Genomic DNA, 21309 nt, shown 5'->3' with positions numbered 1-21309 from the left:
AATTGTTAAATTAACTATCACACAACTGAATACAGGAAAAAATAGAAGAGATACATGAACCAAAGCACTTCTTACTAAGCACTTCTTTGAGCTCTTAAATTTAGGGTTACGAGATCCTGGGGACAGAAATCCTTTGGTTGGAGTGGTAATATGCTGGATAGAAAAAGAGGAAAAAATATCTCTCAGGATCGTAGGAATTCAGTTAATCATAAGATACCTAGATCTCAGAGCGCATTTGTCTTCAGAGAGTAGCAGAATGAGTCAGGCTAAACCTAAACCAGTTACAATTATTTCGTACACTTACTGATTCCCTGCTCTTACAATTGTTTGTCTATGAACATACACTAAAAGCAATGTTACCTATGAGAAATGAGAAACGCGAGTACTTATGACACACAGAACGTACATAACAGAATTTACCTTAGCCTGAATACTAGACAAAATTTTGAGATTTCGGGACGATGGTGAAGACGAATGGGATCTAATGACAGGACTTCTCCTATCTATGTCATCTGCCAGTCCTTCTTGATAAATTGGATTCGCAAAAGAGACTCGACGAATCTGTTTTTAGAGAGAAGTAGTTTTTATAGTGTGAACTGAAACCACCACACTCTGTGGTAAGTCTGAAGAGACAAAATAACTCAGTTTGAAATGAAGTCATTAAAGTTCTTGAATGACACAGATCACGTTTCACCCAAGGACAGAAACCATGGCTTCCCTGTTGCCAAAGGAAACGTTAAATGCGTTTTGTAAAAAGCTGTTCAGAATCCAGCACTAAGACCCTGGCCATGTACACAGTGCTTCTGCAGTAACATCTGCTGCACTGCAACCCAGGCAGCAGATTAGACTTTGGCGGACCGTTTTGAAAATAAAACTCCCCACCCCAAGCCCCAGTAATGCAAGCCTGTCAGTGCTTGTACATTCCAAAAAGAAATCTGTAAGTCTTCAGCATAAGATCATTTACAATGAAAAATACAGGCAATAACTCAATGTATTTGGAACGCATTACACTACAGACACTGTTGCATATCCCAGTTATGAACTGAATGAATTGCGACATATCACATAATTAATCACATCACAATACCTTATTAGCGGGCGACAGGGAATCATCATCTTGATTTCTTTTTATGCCTCTCTTTAAAATACTAGTGGATGGAGAAGCTGAAGGAGACCACATGCAGCGTGCCTGCATACCATTAGGGCTTTCATTAACTAACACTAAAGAATCATCATCATCATCTGGCTTTTGAGGTGAATCCACACTGTTATTTGTTACTGCATCTTCTTTGTCTAAGGCCACATTTTCAGCCACTGTAATTTCAGTTTCCACTAATTCCTCCATCTCTTTATCTTGAATAATGCCAGTTTCTCCTACAGCGTTCTCAGCTGCTTCTTTATGATCCTGATTGCCTTCTAGCTCATTCATCTGTTTTTCCTCAGGTTTGCTAACAACCAGTGCCTTGGGTGTCTCCTCCAGCTGTCCTTTCTGACTTATTTCTTCCTTTTCTGTAGCTGCTGGTTCTTCCCTTTGACTCCCTGCAGCCAGACAGCTGTCACCAGGCTCATCTGAAACACAGGCAGACTGACACTGTTCAGGTCGGTCACTCTGATCAGCAGGTTCTTTAATGTCCACTCTGGACTCAGTAACTTCACCTGCTTTACACTCTGGATTCTCTAGATCCTCCACCAGTACACCACTATTTCCTTGCAGGTCATCTTCAGATGTTCTCCCTCTTTCCAAGTTAAATGCACTGGGTTCCTTAGGAGGATGCAAAGGAGTGCTCATTGCACAAGGTGCCATGGACAAACTCTCGTCAAAATTTGAATTACCAGACATCTCTGATGTATTTACAGAGATTTGAACTGGGGTGGTTTGGGGCTCATTCAATTTAAGAGTGGTCTCATTTTTTGAATCAGTGATTGACATTACTTGCCGCTTTGACTTTTTACAACAACGACAGCTCCTTAGTCTTTTCAGCCTTTTGCTTCTTTTGTGCTGACACTCGGGTATTTGCGAAGAGGAAAGATCACCACCTGAAGCATTTGCTCCCGGTACAAATTCAGGCAAAACAGCTGAACAACAGTCTTCTGTGTTTGTTTGCTTATTTTCCTCTGCTGCTTTCAAATCTTGGTCAGATACACATGGATTGGTGAATAATTCTATTGACGTATCGCTCTTGTTTTGTTCCACATTTGCATCCAGTGCATCAGGTGAACTCTTTGAGCTGGCAGATTCCACAGCTTTGCTAGCACCTGTAGGAATTACTTGGTTTTCCAGGTCAGACGGTTCAGATGTCAATGCAGCATCTGCGCTGGCTTCATGGCTCAGTTCACCTTGATTTGTTTCCAACAGATTCTTAGTTTCATTTCCTTGGGAAGACACCTCATGGATATGGCTTCCTGGCTGTCCATCTTTCAGTTTACCTTCAAGAGAATCACTTTTATTTTTCACTTTGGCAGATCTTTTCTTCCTTGTGCTTTCTTCCTTGGTCTCAGAGCCATCAGCCTCTGAATTTTCTATGCTGGAGAGCAATCCTTGTGAAGCTCTTCTTGTGTGGTATCGTGGGCATTTAATCGTCTTCTGACCTACTGTACTGGAGCTACAGTCTTGACCTTCCATGTTAGTCTTTGAGCTATCTTCTGACCTCAGAGCACTTCTGTTCACTTCTTCATCAAGGCCCCCTGAAGCAGGAGACTCCTTTGAGCTTGAGTCCTCTGCAGCAGTTCTCTCGGGTAGATTGCTTTCTTTTTTATTTGTATTTTCTGCAGTTTTCCCAGAAGCTGCTTTCTGCGTTTGGGATACATCATCTTTAGCCTGTGGCACCTTCTTTTGCCCAGATTTTTCATCATCTTTACGTCTGTCTCTCTTTTGGTGGCCATCTTCCCTATCCTGACTACCTGCTGTATTTTCCAGGCTTTCCGACCGTCGTCTTGAAGAACGTCTGAGTATTTTCTGATTAGGAGACACATGTGGAATCTGACTCTCATCACCTGTTACCTGGTCAGATGACACGGTTGTCTCTGGGGGCGTATTTTCTTTAGAATCTGTATCTAATGCCTGGACCCTTTCCATTTCTATTATTGTATCTTCAGCTTTTTTAATTTCTAAATCTGCAGAATGGAGAGCTTGGGACTGTGCAAGGAGAACAAACTCTGTGTCTTCCACTGAAGCAGACAGTTCAGGACTATTTTCCATACTGCTGGAAGCAAAAGACTCTCGTGCGCTTTTCTCTTGTTCTGACCTAATGAGCAACTTGGACTGCTTATATCCTTGGTGCTCCATTTTACTCTGCCTGCGAGTTAGCCTTCGTATTGCAGTAAATATTTGTTCAGACTCAGATTTTGAAGGCTTTTTGTCGTCTTCTCCAGATTTTTCTGGTTTAGCACTAGTCTTGCATACATTTGTATTTTTCTGTTTACCTGCCACGGAAGCACTTCCGGACATCTCTGATAAACTGTTTAATGCTGAAAGGCTAAAGGGTCTGTTCTCTGAACTACCAAATTTCTCCAAAGTAATAAAAGACTGCCGTCGGCTTGCAGGCTGTGGTGTTCCAGAAATTACGTCACTTGAAGTTGAACTGTTGCTGACATTTGAAGTGTTTTTGTTCCCTCCTAAGGGCTCCTTTGAAGCTGTTTCCACTGTATTTTTTTCTAATCCCTCTCTGACTGACGGCTCCTCCAGAATCATTTCAGCTCTATCCCTTCTTGACTCTCCCTCATTGTTTAAAGTTGAGCTCTCCTCTATGTGAGGAAGACATGACACTTCTTCACAGGCAGCATTCTGAAGAGGATTTTCTGATCTGCAGTCGTCTGAGATTTCATCCAATTTGTTGGTGCATCCTTGACTCTCTGCATTTTCTTCCTGTCCCAAAAATATGAACAGCAAAGTATTGTAGTTTTGCTATGAATATGGTATTAAAAAAACCAGCTCTGCTGGAATAGAAAACAACATATCCACAAGGTTTTTCAAACCACCCTTCCTTCAAGTTATTTTATTAACTATCCTATGGTAGTTATAAAAGACAAAGATTTTTATTTTTTTTTTAAAGCCCTTTAATTTCAAACCACAGAGAACTGCAAAAACATTTTATTTAAGTTTCGCCAGAGATACTAACAAACCTACTCCTATAAGTTTTTATGAAAGATCTGCTGTATTTTACCTACCGTCTGTTTGGCACTACAGTTAATCAAGCTAGCTGTTTAACCAACTCCTCTCCAAAGGGGAACAGATCTATGCCGAGGATTTACAACTTTTTTTTTTCCTTCCAAAATCTATTATTTAATCCACCTCAAGCCCTTACAGCTTCATCCAAAAGCAGTTCAGAATGTGGAAACACAGCTAAGCTGTTTAAATCATGGTCCACTAGAGTAATATAATACAGAAATCAACTTTTAAGACTTTTAAAAGTGAAAATAGTTCCAGAAAATCATGATGCATACCAAATGCATCTGCTAGGGAAAAAGAGTGTTATGGAAGAGAAGTCAACAGTGTTACAATTGCTAACATGAAGCTAGGCAATTAAACAATTCTTAAAACAACAGCACCACAGCAAGTCACAGTAAGCCTGTGCTACAGCTTTTGGGTATTTTTACCCCAATAAAATAGTCAGCGGTAGCACATACACACGACAGGTCCGTAAGTCCCTATAATACCTGTAGCTGGCTAACAAAACTTAAATACATCCACACTAAAACTGATTATATAAATCCTCCCATTTTGAAATTAAGTCAAAATGCTTCATGATTGGCCCTTTCTAGTGTAAATTACATAAAGCAGAACACAGCACAAAGAACACTGCAACGGTATTGGATTCAAATCTGGCAATGAGAATGAAATACAAACCACAAACGCTATCGGCGTATTCTGTAGTCATGGAGCCTGCGTCAGTATTATTCAGATGTGGAAAAAATAAGAGGAAGCCCAAGAAAACAAAGATATTCTTAAGAGTCTTACAGGTTAATCAACAGAGAGAAAGGGAATTAGTCCTGTGAGCCAATACACCTGGGGGTACATTTTTATGCTTGAAGAGTTTCCAAATCAGTCTTAAAACCATATCATAGCCAGTAATCTAAGAGTTTTGCCATTAATTACCAGAGCTACTAACAGGAAGAAAACATCACTGGTATGGTTATACTTCTGATATTGTCATTACCATTAGACAATGAGAAATTACCTGAGGCTTGGTTTTAGTATCTTCTTTTGCATTTTCTATTAAAGATGATTTTTCCCTAAAATAGAAGTTACTTAAATTAGAAGTGTTGCAGAAAAGGAGGACACCTTTGATGTATATACGGGCCACCTTTACTTACAAAGGATCTTCCTGGCTTTGAGTATACTGAGAAAATAAGGTAGTGTCTTGTGAGGTGTCCAAATTGTTGTACATAGCAGGAATATCAACTCTGAAACAAAACCAGAAATGGTAAGTCAGACCCTTTTTTTTTAGAAAAATAAAAGGATGGGGTAGTGCAATGCATTCATCACAGGACAGCATATACTGTTATGACACGGACTGAACTTCCAAACCCTCAAGAATACTCGAACTGCAACACGCATCCACTTGGGGACTGCTGCACAAAAAGCAGGGCAGCGTATATGGCCTATCAGGAGAGTGTGTGACCATACGCTCCACTCCCTGTTCTGGGCAGAAAAGACACAAAATTGCAACTGGCTGCTACAACCTCAGACTCCAGTTGGCACAGCAAACTGCAAAGGGGATGCAGATCATGATTTATCTCCTATTTCAAGACCACTATTTTCAGTTGCATTAAATCTTTTTTTATTTCAAACATGCTTTTGGGGGGAAAAAAGCTGTGATTGCGATCCCACCCTGCAAAGAATTCATCACCACATGCGAGCTCCTGTCAAGTGCCATTGTACACAAATTCAGCACTATGTTTTTGCTGTCTGAGTACAGAAAATACTCTAGTATTATTTTCTCACATTGAAGAGGATAATTCTAAAGATTCCCTTGCAATTAAGATGAGTCTTGGCAATACCCTAATTTCTGATATGCTACTGACATAAGACTTCTCTTCAAATTTAGAAGTCTTTCCTTCAGGTCAGGTAAAAAACCCCTTTCATGTCAATGATTGAAGGAAAATAACATCTTCCATTTCACATTGCAAGTGAGAGTCATGAAGTAAAAATGTAAACTCCAAATTACCAAACTCCAAACAGATAACAGAGTATATTTAATCAAAATAGGAAATGCAGATCAGAGAATAATTTGGTTGCTTTAAACAGTAAAGCAAGGAACTTTGTTAGCTTTAAACCTTGTAAGTTGTATGGAAGAGTAAGACTTGATTAGCTCCAGTAGTCTCAAGATACAAGAACTGAAGTTACGTCAATTTGACATAACTTCGATGTAACGACATTTCACATTAAGTTTAAAACAGAGTAAGTTACAGACCTCTTTGACCTAAGCACTTCTTTTTGATGTTCTGTCAATATTCTTGCTTTTGTTTCTGGAGGAATAAACACGAAATCAACAGATTTCTCCTCTTCCAGAAGTACCTCATTTCTAGTCTTTGAAGATGAAAATTCTAGTTTCAACTACAGAAAGAACACAAAAACCCCCACCTGGATTAGAAAACAAATAGAGGAATTGAAAATGTTTTCATAGTTTTCAGGTACAGCCATCCTAAATGAAACAGTTCTCAAATAACTGCAGTTCTTTCAGGATATTAATTGGCACAAGTCCCTCACAGTAGGTGCCGATTTTCTTCGAGTGATTTTTTTTCCCCCAACACTACCACCTAGGAAAGAGTCTGCAACCCCTCCTCCGTGCCCTGAAGTGAGCTTCTGCACTTCCTTCGGTGTCCTGAAGTTCAAAAGCTGTAACAGGTGAAAGTGCCTCAAAACTCATGAGGGGTTACCATTTACTGCCGTTTACTAAATCAGCGATTCCTTAATACAACACCCTTCTCTCCCTAGTGCAAGTGACAGACTGGAGCAGGCAGCACAGGTCTCCCAAAACCAAGATCCACCTCAACACCTGAATCTGTCCCAACCTGCAACCAGACTGAGGTGTGCATTTTGTACCTGATTGCCACTCCTCCCATCCATAAGCAGACCTCCATGATCCCTCCTTAAAACTCAGCCACCTGTAAACTTAGCAGGGAAATTTAACAGGAAAATTTAATTAAAGTGTGTTATACAGCCTAAGTTTGAAAGAAAAACACTTCAGCATCACAACATTTTATTAATTTTTATCAAGAACTTGCAGCCTGTACCAGACATTCTGCTGCAAAATATTAACGGATTTGATTCCATCACACCTATCTGGAAACACCTTACCTTTGCAGGTGTTACTTGCACCTTACTGGATTGGTCTTTTACTTCATTTTTTAGTTCACTCGTCTGTACCAATATAGAGTCTCGTTTCTGACCCAACTTTACTTCCATTCCACTTATCTTTGCATCCAGCTGCGAATTTTCCATCTATGCAAATAAAAATACACTGAATGCATTGTATGAAGAAACTCCAAGCTCACAAACCCATCCTGAGATGTATTAATTTCTACAACTAAACTGTCCCACACTCCCATTTTCCTCTAAATTATGTAGAGGACAACTTAAAAAATTAATTATTTCAAACAAACTGATAGAACCCCAAATTTAAAATGCATAAACTGTTAAGAACCAGCTCAGTCTTTTGACAGTGCTTAGCCAGCATAGTTTATCATTCTAAACACAAAGCAAGTGCAGGCTAATCACAGTAGAAATCAAAACTGACCTTGCTGCTACCTTCTGAACAGTTCCCATGAAGTTACACAGAATGAAGCACCCACCGGGATCAACAAAATACCCACCACATCAGAGAAGGGGCCGCTGCAGTCTTCAGCTACCTCGATGCTTTCAAAACCAGGCAGCAAGAGTGGAATTTTCTTTTTGGCTTGGCTTAACACAGATCTGCTCAACAAAAAAGATTTTTAAACTTACGGCAGGGGGCAGGAAGGCACACAAGACCAACAGATATTCCGGCTTGCATAAAAAGCAGAATATAAATGGTAACCAGAACAATACCAATTCATCTGTACTTAACCCAAGATCTCTTCCTTCCAAAAAAAAAAAAAAAAAGTATCTTACTTTAACTCTTCAGGATATGTTAGTGATGTAGTCTTAGCAAATGTTGTATTCCAGAAGTGGGCACACTGGTTGCGGATTTGTTTGCTCTTATGCTGAAACATTACACAGAGCAACAGGGAAAGCTGCTCTAGCAGTTCACTATTGTAAGAGCCAGTGCAGTGAGACTGCAAACACAGGATAATTTCGGCCAGTAGTTTTTCAAGCTGAGGGAGAGAAGAAACTAAGTTTTTTTATTTAATTCAAATATTGCACATATTCACTATTTAAAAGCTTAAAACATTATTCAAAACATTATTATCCCATAGAATAGTATGGCCTGAATAAACAAGTTTAAACACCACACCACATGAAAAGTCTAATACCTAAGCTTAATGGTCCTCCCCTCAGCTACCTTTTTAGTAAAAAAATAAGTTTAAACATTAAATGTCTACCTTCATTACATTTTTCAATTTTTTTTTTTTTTTTTTTTTTTTAGAATACAGGTTGAATTGCAAAACTAGTGTCACACATTTTCCCAAACCCAAGCTATTTATCTAGCAAATTTACCTTGTTGTTAAGATTACTGTATACTTTAGGTACATCAGCAAGCCTGCCAAAACAAACAAAAAAGTTATATTTTGCCATCTCATTTATCCCAAGCATAAGAACTAAACACATAATGCACTCAAGCACTGCACACTAGTTTTAGTATACAACTTGATGAATTAATGTTGTGAAACTAGCCTCCCACTGGGCAATTAAAAAATTTCCTGACGTAAATAGTTTCAAGTAAGCCTATCCTTTATCCCCCACTGATACTTATATGCTAACTTTTAAGAGAAACTAATGGAAAGATGGGTAGTAATTAGTACAAACTTAAAGTTTTCTTATGAAGTAACTTCTAACTGCCTTATGTTACTCTTAACCCTCTCCCCAAACAGATTTCCCAGGCCCCATAAATATCTGCATTAAAAAGCTGAAGTAGCACCTAAATTCAGTAATTTCATGTAAATAAATCCCTAGGTACACCACCCTGAAAAATGTGAGAAAACTACATTTAGTAATCCATTTTACAAGCCTGTGACCTCCAACCTGAAGAGGTTCCGGAACTTCTATTTGTTTGCACATGCCTTCCTTCAAAAACATATATCCAACACTCACTTCTGCCTTTTAATGAATAATTCTAAGACAACGCTCAAAGGCAGATAAGATGGGAGATGGAGAGAGGTGGTGTTCAGCTCAACCTTACACAAGAACAAGCAGCCTCTTGCCTCCAAGACAGGGACTCCTGGTGAATTTTAGGTTAGTGGTAGCAGTCCTGCTTCAAGTTTCAAGCTGACTGGCAGCATCCTATACCTGTCCTGTCCTCCCAAAACACTCAAAGCTGTACTCCATTTCTTTTCCTTATCCTGAGCAAAGTGTACATCTCTTGCATCATCAGCAAATCAGAGACAAGCCTCTGCCAGCCCCCTCCCACCAAGTCCCTAATAATTCCATTATGTCCTGGGAAGAGAAGCCTACAACAATTAAAAAAGCAAAGGCATATGAAAAAAAGAAAAAAGCGCATAGCAACAAGCAAGTATTTCTCAGTACTTCCCTCTGCTTAAAAACCTACAGGATTTTAGTGCACATCAACTAATTACAACTTCTCTATTTCGTACAAAACATTAGGCAGTTCCTGCCCACTAGAAAACAAATTATGGTAATAACTACCTTCACCACAGTGAAAATAAACAGCACGTGGAAACCAAACACTTCAGTCTTACAGAAATGACAACACATTCACTCTAGAGACACGACAATTTTAAATGCCAAGCTTTCAGAAGTCCTGTAGGTCTCCTTTCACGTACAACTAGGTAGGTTTGGGTTTATTTCCACAGAAAAGCACTACAATGCAGACTGCTACTCGCACGTGCGTGTTTTTGCATCCCACTGAAAGCGACAGGCGGGCAGGGCTGCGCCGTGGGCTCTAGGGTGACACACGTGCCGGTCAGGCTGTTCCTGGCAGCCGCCTCCGCTCAGGTACACCACACGCTCGGTCCCAGCGCCTGTGTTGTGCAGCAGTTGTAGAAAACAGCAAGTTCTCAGCCACTACCGTAGAGACCCATCCTTTCTGCACTGTTTGGGCGCGCTACAAAAATAGCACCTACTAGCTGGGCTGAATAAAGTAAAATACACAGTGTTCTCAAAGGCGAGACTTGGCAGGAGCTGAAAATTCTTGGCATATTAGTGCCAAAGCTCTGAAAAACCCTGAGCTATATTCAAATACACTGCTTGCTACAGACCATGCAAAATTTCACCAATGTGCAGCAATACAATGAATCCAGTTTTCCAACCACTCTTAAAATACTCACTTTGTTTTTTCATAAAACACTGCCAGGGGTTTTGAAAAAATTGCAAACATAGTCCCAATCACTGAAGGCAATGAAACGTGGCTGATGATGTTGTGAAGAACAGCAATAATTGAAGGACCGACAGAGACCAATGTTTCAGAACAGGTTTCTTTGGAACTGAGCACATGGAAAGAGTTTAGTAACATCACCAGCAGTTTAAATAGAGAGGCAAGCTTTCCAAGGGGTTCCTTCTTCTTCTTAGACCAATCTGTAGGTGTCTGTGGAGCTAACATAAAAAAAAAATTAAATTTTTTTCTTGTCTAACCAACATGCATTACAACAAAACACATCTGAACTTTTTTGTATACAAGAGAAACAGAACTTTAATTCCCAAACTGCATCTACATACAATTAGTTTAAAACCAGACCTAATAGAAGACATAAATTTTTTAATATATAATTTTATCATACCACTACAGATATGACTCCTATTCCTCTTATTTATATTTATGGTTGGTAAGACAAATGACTATGCTTTTAAGTATCTTTAATGCCTGCTTGCAAAGAGACAGCAACCACTCTTACACATGCTTGCTGATATGCATGAATTCTAGAACAGGCGAGGAGGAGGGAAGGAAGTATCAAGTTTAATTTGTTTGTTTGTAAGTGAAGTCTCCATCATGGTTTTCCTCATCAACTTTTCTAACTAAAGCTTTTCATTCTTTCAGCAGTCCAACACAATGTCTTACTACTTTAACAAATTCATATGGGGCAGAGAAATTATAATCACTTCAAGTTTTATATTGAATGAGGCTATTTTTTAAATTATTTCTTCAACTTCAGTAGTAGGAAACAAAACAAAGAACATTTTTACATACAATGACCTTTTGTCTTCTGTTAAACCTATTCTTGACTGTTTTACACAAAGCAGCTTCAGGAGCAGTAGCCTTGCAAATGTTAAGAGTTTGTCATCATTTTAGGCAGGTATTATATAATTAGGCTATGGATTATGACCAAGCATTACTGCTTCAGATTATGTTTGAACAAAGCAAAAGCAGCAGATTTCACATGCAAAAATGAAATCATAGCCAACATATCAAATACAACTTCAGAAACCAGCAGTGTTTTACAGTGAAATAAAATGAAAAATAAAGTGGCCTCAACGTTTACATCAGTTTCAGATGCATTTTGCCAGGCTATACAGTAACTACTGAACTGCTCAACAAATAGAAGAGATGTGATACTCAAATATGCACACTAGATATTTTTAGGGTATTTTTTTTTTAATGATTTTTTTTTTTTGGACAATCCCTTCAGTGCTTAGATAGTATGTGTAGCATATACAGACCATTGATATCCTACAATCATCACTTCTGCATCTACAACAACTCTAATTTTCAACCAACCCTGGGAGAAAGACACAGAAAACCCCAATATTGAAGTATTGTCTTACATCTATTTTTTGGCTGATATTTAGTACCATATGGTGCAAAGTTGATGCAGTCAACCATAACTGACATAATATGGGTGAGACCATCCATCATTGATAACATCTGAAGAGGAAACAGAAGTCATGAGCAAAGCCCAAAAGAGCAACAGTGACAAAAAAAAAGTGTTGGCCATTCAGGACAGCAATGCAAACAGCTTTTACATTTAAAAGTAGATCAAATTTGCCTGCATTATCAGCTAAGACTCTGGTAAGATTACATTTTAACACACACACACACACACAAAGATTTACAAAAGCTGAAGATTGAGTCTTCCCATTCTATGCAAATAAGACATAAACATATATACCATCTAAAGAAGCAAAACAGTAATAGGCAGCTGTAAGAAGGTGTTAGCTTTAGGAAGATGCATCAAAGTATTAAGGTTCAAGGTACTAGCCATCTAGCAAAACACGTCACCAAACGTCAGTGTGTGCTTAAGCTCACAAAGCCTGACTTTCAGAAAAGCCACTGTAGGCATAACAATAAGGCTGTCATTAACATTCGGGAAGCATGATTGATTTCTAGTACATATAAAAAGATGGGTCAAGGTGGTTGGGGGTTTTTTCCCTCCAATCCATCACAAATTCTTCTAAATAAAACAAAATTTGCTTTTAAAAGGAACATTGATATTGTGGGCCAAAACCAGTTTAGTTTCAATCTAACTTACATACCAAAACTCTAAATTGTTTAAGTTTGGTTAATAATTGCTTGCTTGCTTAATAATTGCTTGCTTAAGAATTACTAATTTTTGAAAATTGAAGTTAATCATCAGGATACAGCAGCATCCAAAGTAGTTCTAATGATGAAATCCTCCAAATTCCCTATTTTCAAATTCCATTTTTCTTTCTTGTCTGTTTCTTGTTTGTTACTTTCATGGTATTTTTTCAAAAGACAGTCAACTTTGAAGCATGAATGATTTTATGTTCCAAAGCTAATGTTCCCTGACATCTACAGACACTCTATCTCCCTATGTGATATGGGCTTGCAAACATGCAAGACAGATAATAGAAAGGCTTCCTCTTATAAAAGAGAAAGCTTTTGAAAAGCTTTACAGGTAAAGTCTTTAAATTTTAGTGTACAAGGTTGACGGTACCAGGAATATAGCAAGTTATGCCCTCTGAAAGCTACAGTGCTGCCCTACCATCCTTCCTGGTAGGGAAAAAACGCCTGTTTTTGTGGTATTTGTGAATTCAACCTGAACTTGCTTCATATACACACACACATTTCAACCTGACAAATCATATTTACCGTGATGATGACATTCACTAAACCATTATTACTTAGAAGAAAAATCCGAAGACTGCTTAACTGCTATTTTAATATTTAAGCTTGATAATTATTTCTACTCTCCTCTTTCAATCGATTTCTAGATCAACTCCAACTTCCGTTAGTAAAAAGAATTTTGTTACAGCTTTATCTAAGTCTCACCCAAAACATTTTAAGTTACATAAAGTACTACATCAGAGTTTACAATAGGTTCTTATATTTAATTTAAAATATATCTGCTAAAAGTATTTATATAGTTCAGTATCACTGGTTTATACTCACTACTGGAGTTTCACCTTCTAGCCCAGATATTATTTTGGCACAAAGTTCTTCACAGCATAGGTTTTCTTCTGCTGTTGCAACTAAAGCAGCACAGCGAGCAAATGCTCTATACAGGTCCGACCAAGTGCGCAACAAGGATTTCATAGTTGGCTTTAACAACAGAAAGAAAAAGTTTATAAATATCAACATCTGTGCATAGAGATAAAAACTTGCTTTAAGTTTTCTTCTTCTGTCAAAACCTATGTAACTCAAGAAATCCAACCCTGGAGCAGTGGTCCAATGTATATATGTATTGGGAACAACCTCTACTCTGAAATTATCAGATAGTACTTCACATTTTTTATAAAACCCGTATTGTGTCTAAGCAACATTATGCATTCACCATTACCTGTGGAAATTCCTGAAAGGGGAAGATATGCAATACGGGTAGCAACAATGCACTATAAACAGCACTGAAGTTGTGTTCCAGTGCATCACCCTGATTTACTTCATTAGTCTGCAATGAGAAAACAATCTTTGATTAACAAAGCTGCAAAATCTAGATGACAAATAAGGCTGTTGTAAATACATTTACTTTATACATAAGATCTGTGCAAGGTAAATTGCCAGTGGCATTTTGAAATTAGCTATTCTCGGTTCCTTCAAGAGTTGAAGCTGATCCCACTATCCCACTATTTAAAGAGATAAAAAGCACTGTTTCTAAATTCCAAAATAACTTAATTCCAAGAATAAAACCAATCAGTTAGAAAACGCCTTACATATTTTTTACTTCTTTCAGTTGCAATAAGCGATGACAGCAACCTACTTAAAGCACCTAAAACTTTCTTCATAAATTCTAAGATTTTTAGGTCTAATGACTACATGAGGATCAGTTCAACCACCCCTACATTACAGTCTATATATTTCACGTTAAGTAATCTGCAGAACCTGTTGAATATTACAGTTTATATGCCTTTCATTAGGGCTTCCAACCAAAAAGTCTGACTTTAGTAAGAGCCACTGTTGTAATTACATCCTAAACATCACAACTCTGTATTTACTATATTTTCACATAAAGCAAAGAAGCCTCAGCATTTAAAAGTTAACAGGTCCTGGAGGGCAGGTTTCCATCCTTTGTAGCAGCACGACTATGCTGCTTGCGTGAAGTGAAGGCTTGAAGCACATCTATGAACTTGTTTATAACCTTAAAAAAAGAGAGGAACATTCCCAACACTATATTGGACACTGCACCTAAGAGTGATCACTCTTATTGACTGGAATCACTTTAAACCACACTCTGGATCACTACTCCACTACTGCCCTTCATCCCACCTCACTGCAAACATTCATACTCCAGTTAGGGGCTTTTTAAAAAACATGCTGCACACATTCCAGTTTCACAAATACTACCAGGGCTTATTTCATTTTACTGACACTTCAAGACATGCAATTCCTAAAAATACAAGAAATACCAGCACAAAGTTTTCCTGCGATTTTTTTTTTTTTTTTTGGGGGGGGGGGGGGGGGGGGGATGATGATGGGGGGGGATGGGGGGCAAGGCCAGGGAGATGGGGAAGAGAACAAAAAGCCACTATACCCGATTAATCCATTCGGTTAGTGGATTAACAACAATACTCCACATTCTCCAAAGATGCTCTTTATTTTCCACTTGCTTTGCACTCTGATTAATAATGCAGATCACAGATTCACTGAAAGCCAGTGGAGATGTAGGCCCAGACAAAACATAACCCACAAGCGTTTCCAGAATTACAAAGAATCTAGGGAAGAAAGTTAAGTAGGTAAGATACTTTTTTCAGCTGAAGTTAGGAAAAACTTCTGTGAAGTCTTCTATGGGAAGGTTGTTATAAACAAACACCACCACATACCTCTCATCTGTTACACAGCATTCCAAGAGGTTATTATGGAAAGGCAGCTGAATTAAGAACAGAGCTGGTGTTCCCTTGTAAGAGAAATTCAAGAGGTCAAAACAACATATACATTGATCAAATGAAATGGTTGCCTCATGTGATCTATATCCTACATTTAACTCCAAGAACTCTGCAATTATTAAAAGTTGTCAAAAATTGTCAATTCTAACACTTCAAAATAAAAGTGAGAGGGAAAGCTGGAAACCTAAGCTTCTGCTAGATCACGGTGCTTCAGCAGAATAACAATTATACTATAGTTGAAGCAAAACATTTTTCTGTTTAAAAGGTTGCAAGTTTTATAGTACTTAGTCACCACTGCCTTGAAATGATGTGCAACACAGCAAGGTAGGTGTACATAACAAAATCAATGCATATTATGATACCTGGAACAAGATGGAGCAACCAAAGGCGATTTGCTTATTTCCAGGTTTCAGTACGACATCTTTTGGACAACCTCTATTAAAATCTATCACAAGTGTTTCAGGTTTTGCTAATGTTCAAGTGTTTAACAAAGTGCATTGAATACCTGCCAATTAAAACTTCAATCACCCTAATAAAGTTCTGACTCTTGTACCTAAGTCAGAAAAAGCCTCCAAATGTAAATAAAACACTTGGGGGTGGGGGGGGGGAATGGGGGGGAAGCTGGTAGGAATTTTGAGAGTTGAGCTCTTAAGCCAGTTCTGGTACACAAAGTTTTATACTGCTCACTTGACTTGAAGCATTCCCTTACTCTTGTTACACTTAGGTCATCCTTCACAGATGCTTGTGTCTGTTTTTAAAAGCTTCCAAATGAATTCCATGCATTCCTTGGCTAACAAGGTAAAGGTTTTTTTAGACTAAAAAGCTCTATCTCCACTGCTGCAAAATAAACAAGCTGCCTTCTATCTACTGGTGGATGTAGAAGAGCTAATCATCATCCAATTTTAAAAGTCTCTAAACCTTTTGAACTTTTAATAAATCTAACTGGTAACATGCTCCTGCTCAGTCTGCTCCACTCCAAACCAAAAACAAACACACACACAAAAAAACCCCAAACCACCAAAAAAGGTGTCTCATTTCAGCCTTTTCTCACAGGTTATTTTTTGTGGTTATTTTCCAGACTGCTATCATCTGTTTCTCCCTTCCAGTGCAGTACACAGAACACAGTACAGCACTCCAGTCAGGGCTTATTAGGAGCACAGCAGAACAGTAGTTCTCACTACTAACAAATATCACTGCTTTTTCTGCCCTAGACTACAGCCAGTAAGTTCAGGCTTTAGTTCTCTGAACTTTTTCTGAAATAATGCTGTCTAGCATGACATTCTCTGCTTTGCTCCTATGCATTTAATTTTTCCTGATGAGTAACACTTTCCACCTTTAAGTACTTCACTCTATCGACTTCAGAACAGTTCTGCAAAACATCAGTTTTCAGTAAATTAGTTACTACACAGTTTGACTATGCAGTCTCCTTGCAAAGTATCTACAACCTGTATTTTGAATCATGACCTCAACATGAGAAATCCTCTTTCATGATTACAGTACTTTCAGCGTACCCCTTTTTAGTGATAGACAGTTAAATTACTCATCAGAAGTGGCTGGAAACCAAGTCTGCATTCTGCAACATGAAATAATACAATTTCCTGTATCTTGCGACTTACAAAGCTTGGCACGTTTGTGCAGATACCTTTCAGCATGAAGACAAAGTCTGGAATGAAGTCAGACTTACATTTAAAAGGTCCATATCAGCAACCTGATAAGCTGGCGATCCCAATATTTTTGGAGGCAATTCCTTAACAGTAATATCAATGAGGGACTAAGTAGAAGAAAAGAAGAAAAGGTATGTAAATATTTTTTTTCCCCAAGGGCTAGAATATTTTAAGTCACACCACAAATAAAAGCAAAATTGTAACAATTGCTTCCCTTTAGTAAAATGACAAAAAATCCATCATGGAAGTAACTGTCCTTTGAAGCAGAAGGTTAGGGTAGGGGAACCATGCACCCAATTCTGTGAACATTGCTGATAAACATGAAAAATACCTTTAAAGAAAGAAACCCTTAAGCAACACTATGCCATCTGATGAGAACTGCATAACTTACAGCTTACACCAGGAAGTTGTCTCTCTTAAAGAGACCATTCTGTTAAGTTAGATGCAAAAGGCTGCTACTAATCCAAATCTAGACCATCAAAAAGAAATAAGATTTAAAAACCAGACAACCCACCCAACTTACCAGTATTTTCTGCACAGGAAGACAATTTGATCTAACAGTGTTTTTTAAGGCCTGTAGTAACATAGTAAGTACTTCTGACCCTTGCTTTTCTTTCTTATTTCCTAGAATAAAGCATATTTACAGTTAGAGCAGAACAAAGTAATGGTCACTCCAACTATCATTTAGAAGTTTATATTCAAGTACTGTAATGTACTGCAAGATCAAAAAAATTCTGTGTATATTTATAAACCCACACCAAATACTCAATAGATTCAGATACCAAGTCTCTGCTCTGAAGAACAGCGTAACTGAAACTTCAACATTTAAATAAAAAAACCCCTAAGTTTTATTAGTAAAGTGGAAACACCTTCGTATCATTAACAACCTTAACTTTGACACACTAAAATAACAGTTGTGAAATTTTCCATTCATCCAAGCAATGCAATTCATTTCTCTTAACTTTTCAGTTAGATCTTTCAGTATAAGAAATTATTATTAAGAATAGTCTGGACTTTCAAAGCCTTTACAGAGTAATGAACACTTTTTTAAAGCAGGAAACAACTTTCTTCCATACATCAGTAAAGACACTATACTTTACTATGAACTAAAATTTAATTAAAGAAAAAAAAAAAGGTAGCTATAGTCACATTAACAAAGACTTTACACTAATTTGAGTAACACAGTGCATGTCTCAATTTCTCAATACCAAAGACTTGGGGTGGGGTTACTTTTTTTGGAAATGGTAAGATTTCTTCAGCAAGAACTGCAGTTAAAGTACTTTAATGTCTTTCTTACCACTACATGTGGTACACGTGCAGCCATACGCTACTGTGCTTTCCCTAATAAGGCTTACTGGATCAGATCAGTATGATTTTGTATTTGTCACAAAGACGCAGGCATCATGAAAAATATCAGTTATTGCTTCAAAAAGAACTACTGATGATGCCTAAAACCAAGCTTTACCAGCAATGAAGCAAATACTACTTAAGGTCTAGTCTTAAAAAAACCTCTAACTGGTCAGCAATGACAAATTAAAAAAAATAAAAATAATACACTTTTTACCTGATTCAATAGCTGTTTTTACATATCCATTTATGTCCTTCCATATAACATTCAGCATACAATCTACAAAATAGCACAATATTTTTATTCAGTTTGTAATAAAAATATTAAACAAAATTGCAGTTAAAATACAAACTGTGTTAAACAGACTTTGACGTAAGACAAAACTGACTAAGCTTTCAAACCAAGTCAGACCAGTTCTATTTAATGTAACACTGGACTATTACAGAAAGTGGTTATTTCTTCTTACACTTCCCTCACCCACTTAGTTTTCCAGAAAAGAAGTAAAATTTCGCCACTAAATTCTTACCAGGAATTTCTTTTCCAATTGCAATAAAGCCATCCTGAACTGCGTTTATAAGCGTACTGGCATGCTTACAAAAAAAAGAAGGGCTACTGATCAGTGGGTACTGGAGAGGCTCTAGGAGAACAAAAAAACATTTTCTGTAAATCTGTTATTTTGCAGTCTACCAGTAAGATAAGGCTTAAAAATAATCAAGTACCTATGTGTATGTACACAATTTAATATAAAAACAACTTCTAATATTAATGATGTCAACTAACAGTTTTAAATGTTTAAAGCGTTTCATTCTAGTAGACATCTTTAAATCCAACAAAATTTGCAATTTTAGATTATATGAAAGTACTTAAAAAAAAATATAACTCATATACCTAAACTAAGTACAAGTTTGTTTTGCTTAGCAAACTCTAAAACTTCTGATCCCATCAAGAAGTGAAGCAGCATTTCAATTCCCAAAAGCTGAATGGAAGGAATCATCACCACTCCTGCTGTACTAGAATTCAAGTTGAGCCTTGGTGTGACTGGACTTGCAAATGGGTAAGGACCTAAGTGAGAGGAGAAAAATTACATTGCCTCACGTCACCTGCAATCAAGTGAAAGGAAAGATCCAATAGACCAAAATCCCAAAGCTAACAGGAAAAGAACAAATCACAGAACAGAGTTGGCTAAAAGGGGCCGCTAGTAGTCAGCCAGATACCATGCATGCATTCCTATTCAGTAGGGTTTAACATCACAGTCATAACCATGTATTTTGAAAGTATATTTTATACTTTCCAAATACTGCAAACCCTCAGACACCAAACTTTATTTTGACAACAAAAATGCTATAGAAATGAAAATGGCATATATACATAGCACATTGTTCATGAAAACATGAAAAAATATGTTTAAAACCAAAGCTCCCTTACAAAACAGGACACAATTCAGAACATTTGTCCTGGTTTTGGCTGGGAGAGTTAGTTTTCTTCCTAGTAGCTGGTATGGTGCTGTGTTTCAGATTCAGTAGGAGAAGAATATTGGTAACACACTGATGTTTTGAGTTGCTGCTGAGCAGTGTTTATGCTAAGTCAAGGACTTTTCAGCTTCTGATGCCCAGCCAGCAAGAAGAATGGAGGGGCACAAGAAGCTGGGAGGGGACACAGCCAGGGCAGCTGACCCAGACCGCCCAAAGGGATATTGCATACCATGGGACGTTATGCCCAGTATATAAACTGGGGGGAGCTGGCCTGGGAGGATCACTGGTCAGGAACTAACTTGGCATTGGTCAGCAAGCGGTGAGCAACTGCATTGTGCATTGCTTGTTTTGTATATTCTTATTCTATTATTATTACCATTATAATTATTTTCTTCCTTTTCTGTCCTCTCTCAACCCACAAGTTTTTTGTTTTTTGGGTTTTTTTTCCTTTTTTTCCCTGATTGTCTCCCCCATCCTGCTACGGGGGGGGGGGGCGGTAAGGGACTGAGCAAGCGGCTGCGTGGTGTTTAGTTGCTGGCTGGGGTTAAACCACAACAACATTAAAACTGGTCCTCAACACAATTTGATTAGTGCAATTTTGTAAATTTGAAATACTGACTACAACAGCCTAATTTTATCCAATGTAAATGAAAGCCAGAGAGGGACTTTTTACAAGGGCACATAGTGAGAGGACAAGGGGTAATGGCTTTGAACTGAAAGAGGGTAGATATAGATTGGGTGTAACAAATTGTTGACTGTGACGGTGGTGAGGCACTGGAACAGGTTGCCCAGAGAGGTTGTGGATGCCCCATCCCTGGCAGTGTTCGAGGTCAGGCTGGATGAGGCTTTGAGCAACCTGGTTTAGCGGAAGGTGTCCCTGCCCATGGCAGGAACTAGATCTTTGAAGGTCCCTTCCAACCCAAACCATCCTAGGATTCCATGAATCCAAATCACTACCTCTGAGCTCTCCAATGAACATGCAGAAAAATTACTGGTTTTAATAATAATATATTGCAAATGAAAAAGCATGAACATGTTAAATAGATTACTTTCTGTATCTAGAATATAGTTGGAAACAGGCTAGTGGTTTAATACCTGATTTCTGTGCAGGGGATGCCGAGGCTAAACTTTGGTTGGCTGGTACACGTAAGGGAGTTCCTTGAAATGCAGCAGAAGAATCTGGACTTAAAGTACTTTGGATTAATGGTACACAAACCTGCAAAGATAACAAATCTCAGTGAAAATAGGCATGACACATACAAGCCATAAGCCACAAAGAACCATGTTTCAAATATCACATAGACTGTACTGTTGTTCACAGCATCAGTGTTTCAGAGTTTCCAGGTACTTATAACAATATTTTTAGGATGCTGTATAAAACATGCATATACTCGGCTAGGTTAAACAACAATTTATGTTAGAATGATCCAACTATACTGTATCTAAAAAGGTAAT

At 38.0% G+C, this 21309-nt stretch overlaps 1 protein-coding gene across 5 annotated transcripts in view; it reads right to left on the bottom strand.

The window, feature by feature from the left end:
- Positions 1-21309, bottom strand: part of RIF1 (replication timing regulatory factor 1) — a 37815-nt gene that overhangs the window by 3939 nt on the left and 12567 nt on the right. For 3 of the 5 annotated variants that reach the window (XM_049816443.1, XM_049816704.1, XM_049816799.1), the window contains 22 exons: positions 20950-21070; positions 19271-19444; positions 18909-19019; positions 18599-18661; positions 17558-17658; positions 17055-17141; positions 15308-15381; positions 15019-15199; positions 13831-13938; positions 13443-13592; positions 11858-11957; positions 10426-10690; positions 8639-8681; positions 8093-8295; positions 7816-7915; positions 7301-7444; positions 6414-6556; positions 5314-5403; positions 5178-5232; positions 1088-3865; positions 421-561; positions 76-153 (listed from right to left, as the gene is read on the bottom strand). In XM_049816443.1, coding sequence (XP_049672400.1) covers positions 76-153; positions 421-561; positions 1088-3865; positions 5178-5232; positions 5314-5403; positions 6414-6556; positions 7301-7444; positions 7816-7915; positions 8093-8295; positions 8639-8681; positions 10426-10690; positions 11858-11957; positions 13443-13592; positions 13831-13938; positions 15019-15199; positions 15308-15381; positions 17055-17141; positions 17558-17658; positions 18599-18661; positions 18909-19019; positions 19271-19444; positions 20950-21070 — 5310 coding nt within the window. The remainder of the gene's footprint in view (positions 1-75; positions 154-420; positions 562-1087; positions 3866-5177; positions 5233-5313; positions 5404-6413; positions 6557-7300; positions 7445-7815; positions 7916-8092; positions 8296-8638; positions 8682-10425; positions 10691-11857; positions 11958-13442; positions 13593-13830; positions 13939-15018; positions 15200-15307; positions 15382-17054; positions 17142-17557; positions 17659-18598; positions 18662-18908; positions 19020-19270; positions 19445-20949; positions 21071-21309) is intronic. The other 2 variants (XM_049816536.1, XM_049816625.1) reach the window with 2 other exon arrangements.

The sequence above is a fragment of the Accipiter gentilis genome, chromosome 1, assembly GCF_929443795.1.
Source record: "Accipiter gentilis chromosome 1, bAccGen1.1, whole genome shotgun sequence".
Lineage (NCBI taxonomy): Eukaryota > Metazoa > Chordata > Aves > Accipitriformes > Accipitridae > Astur > Astur gentilis.
The sequence above is the reverse complement of the archived record's forward strand: the minus strand, read 5'-3'. Positions and strand labels throughout refer to the sequence as shown.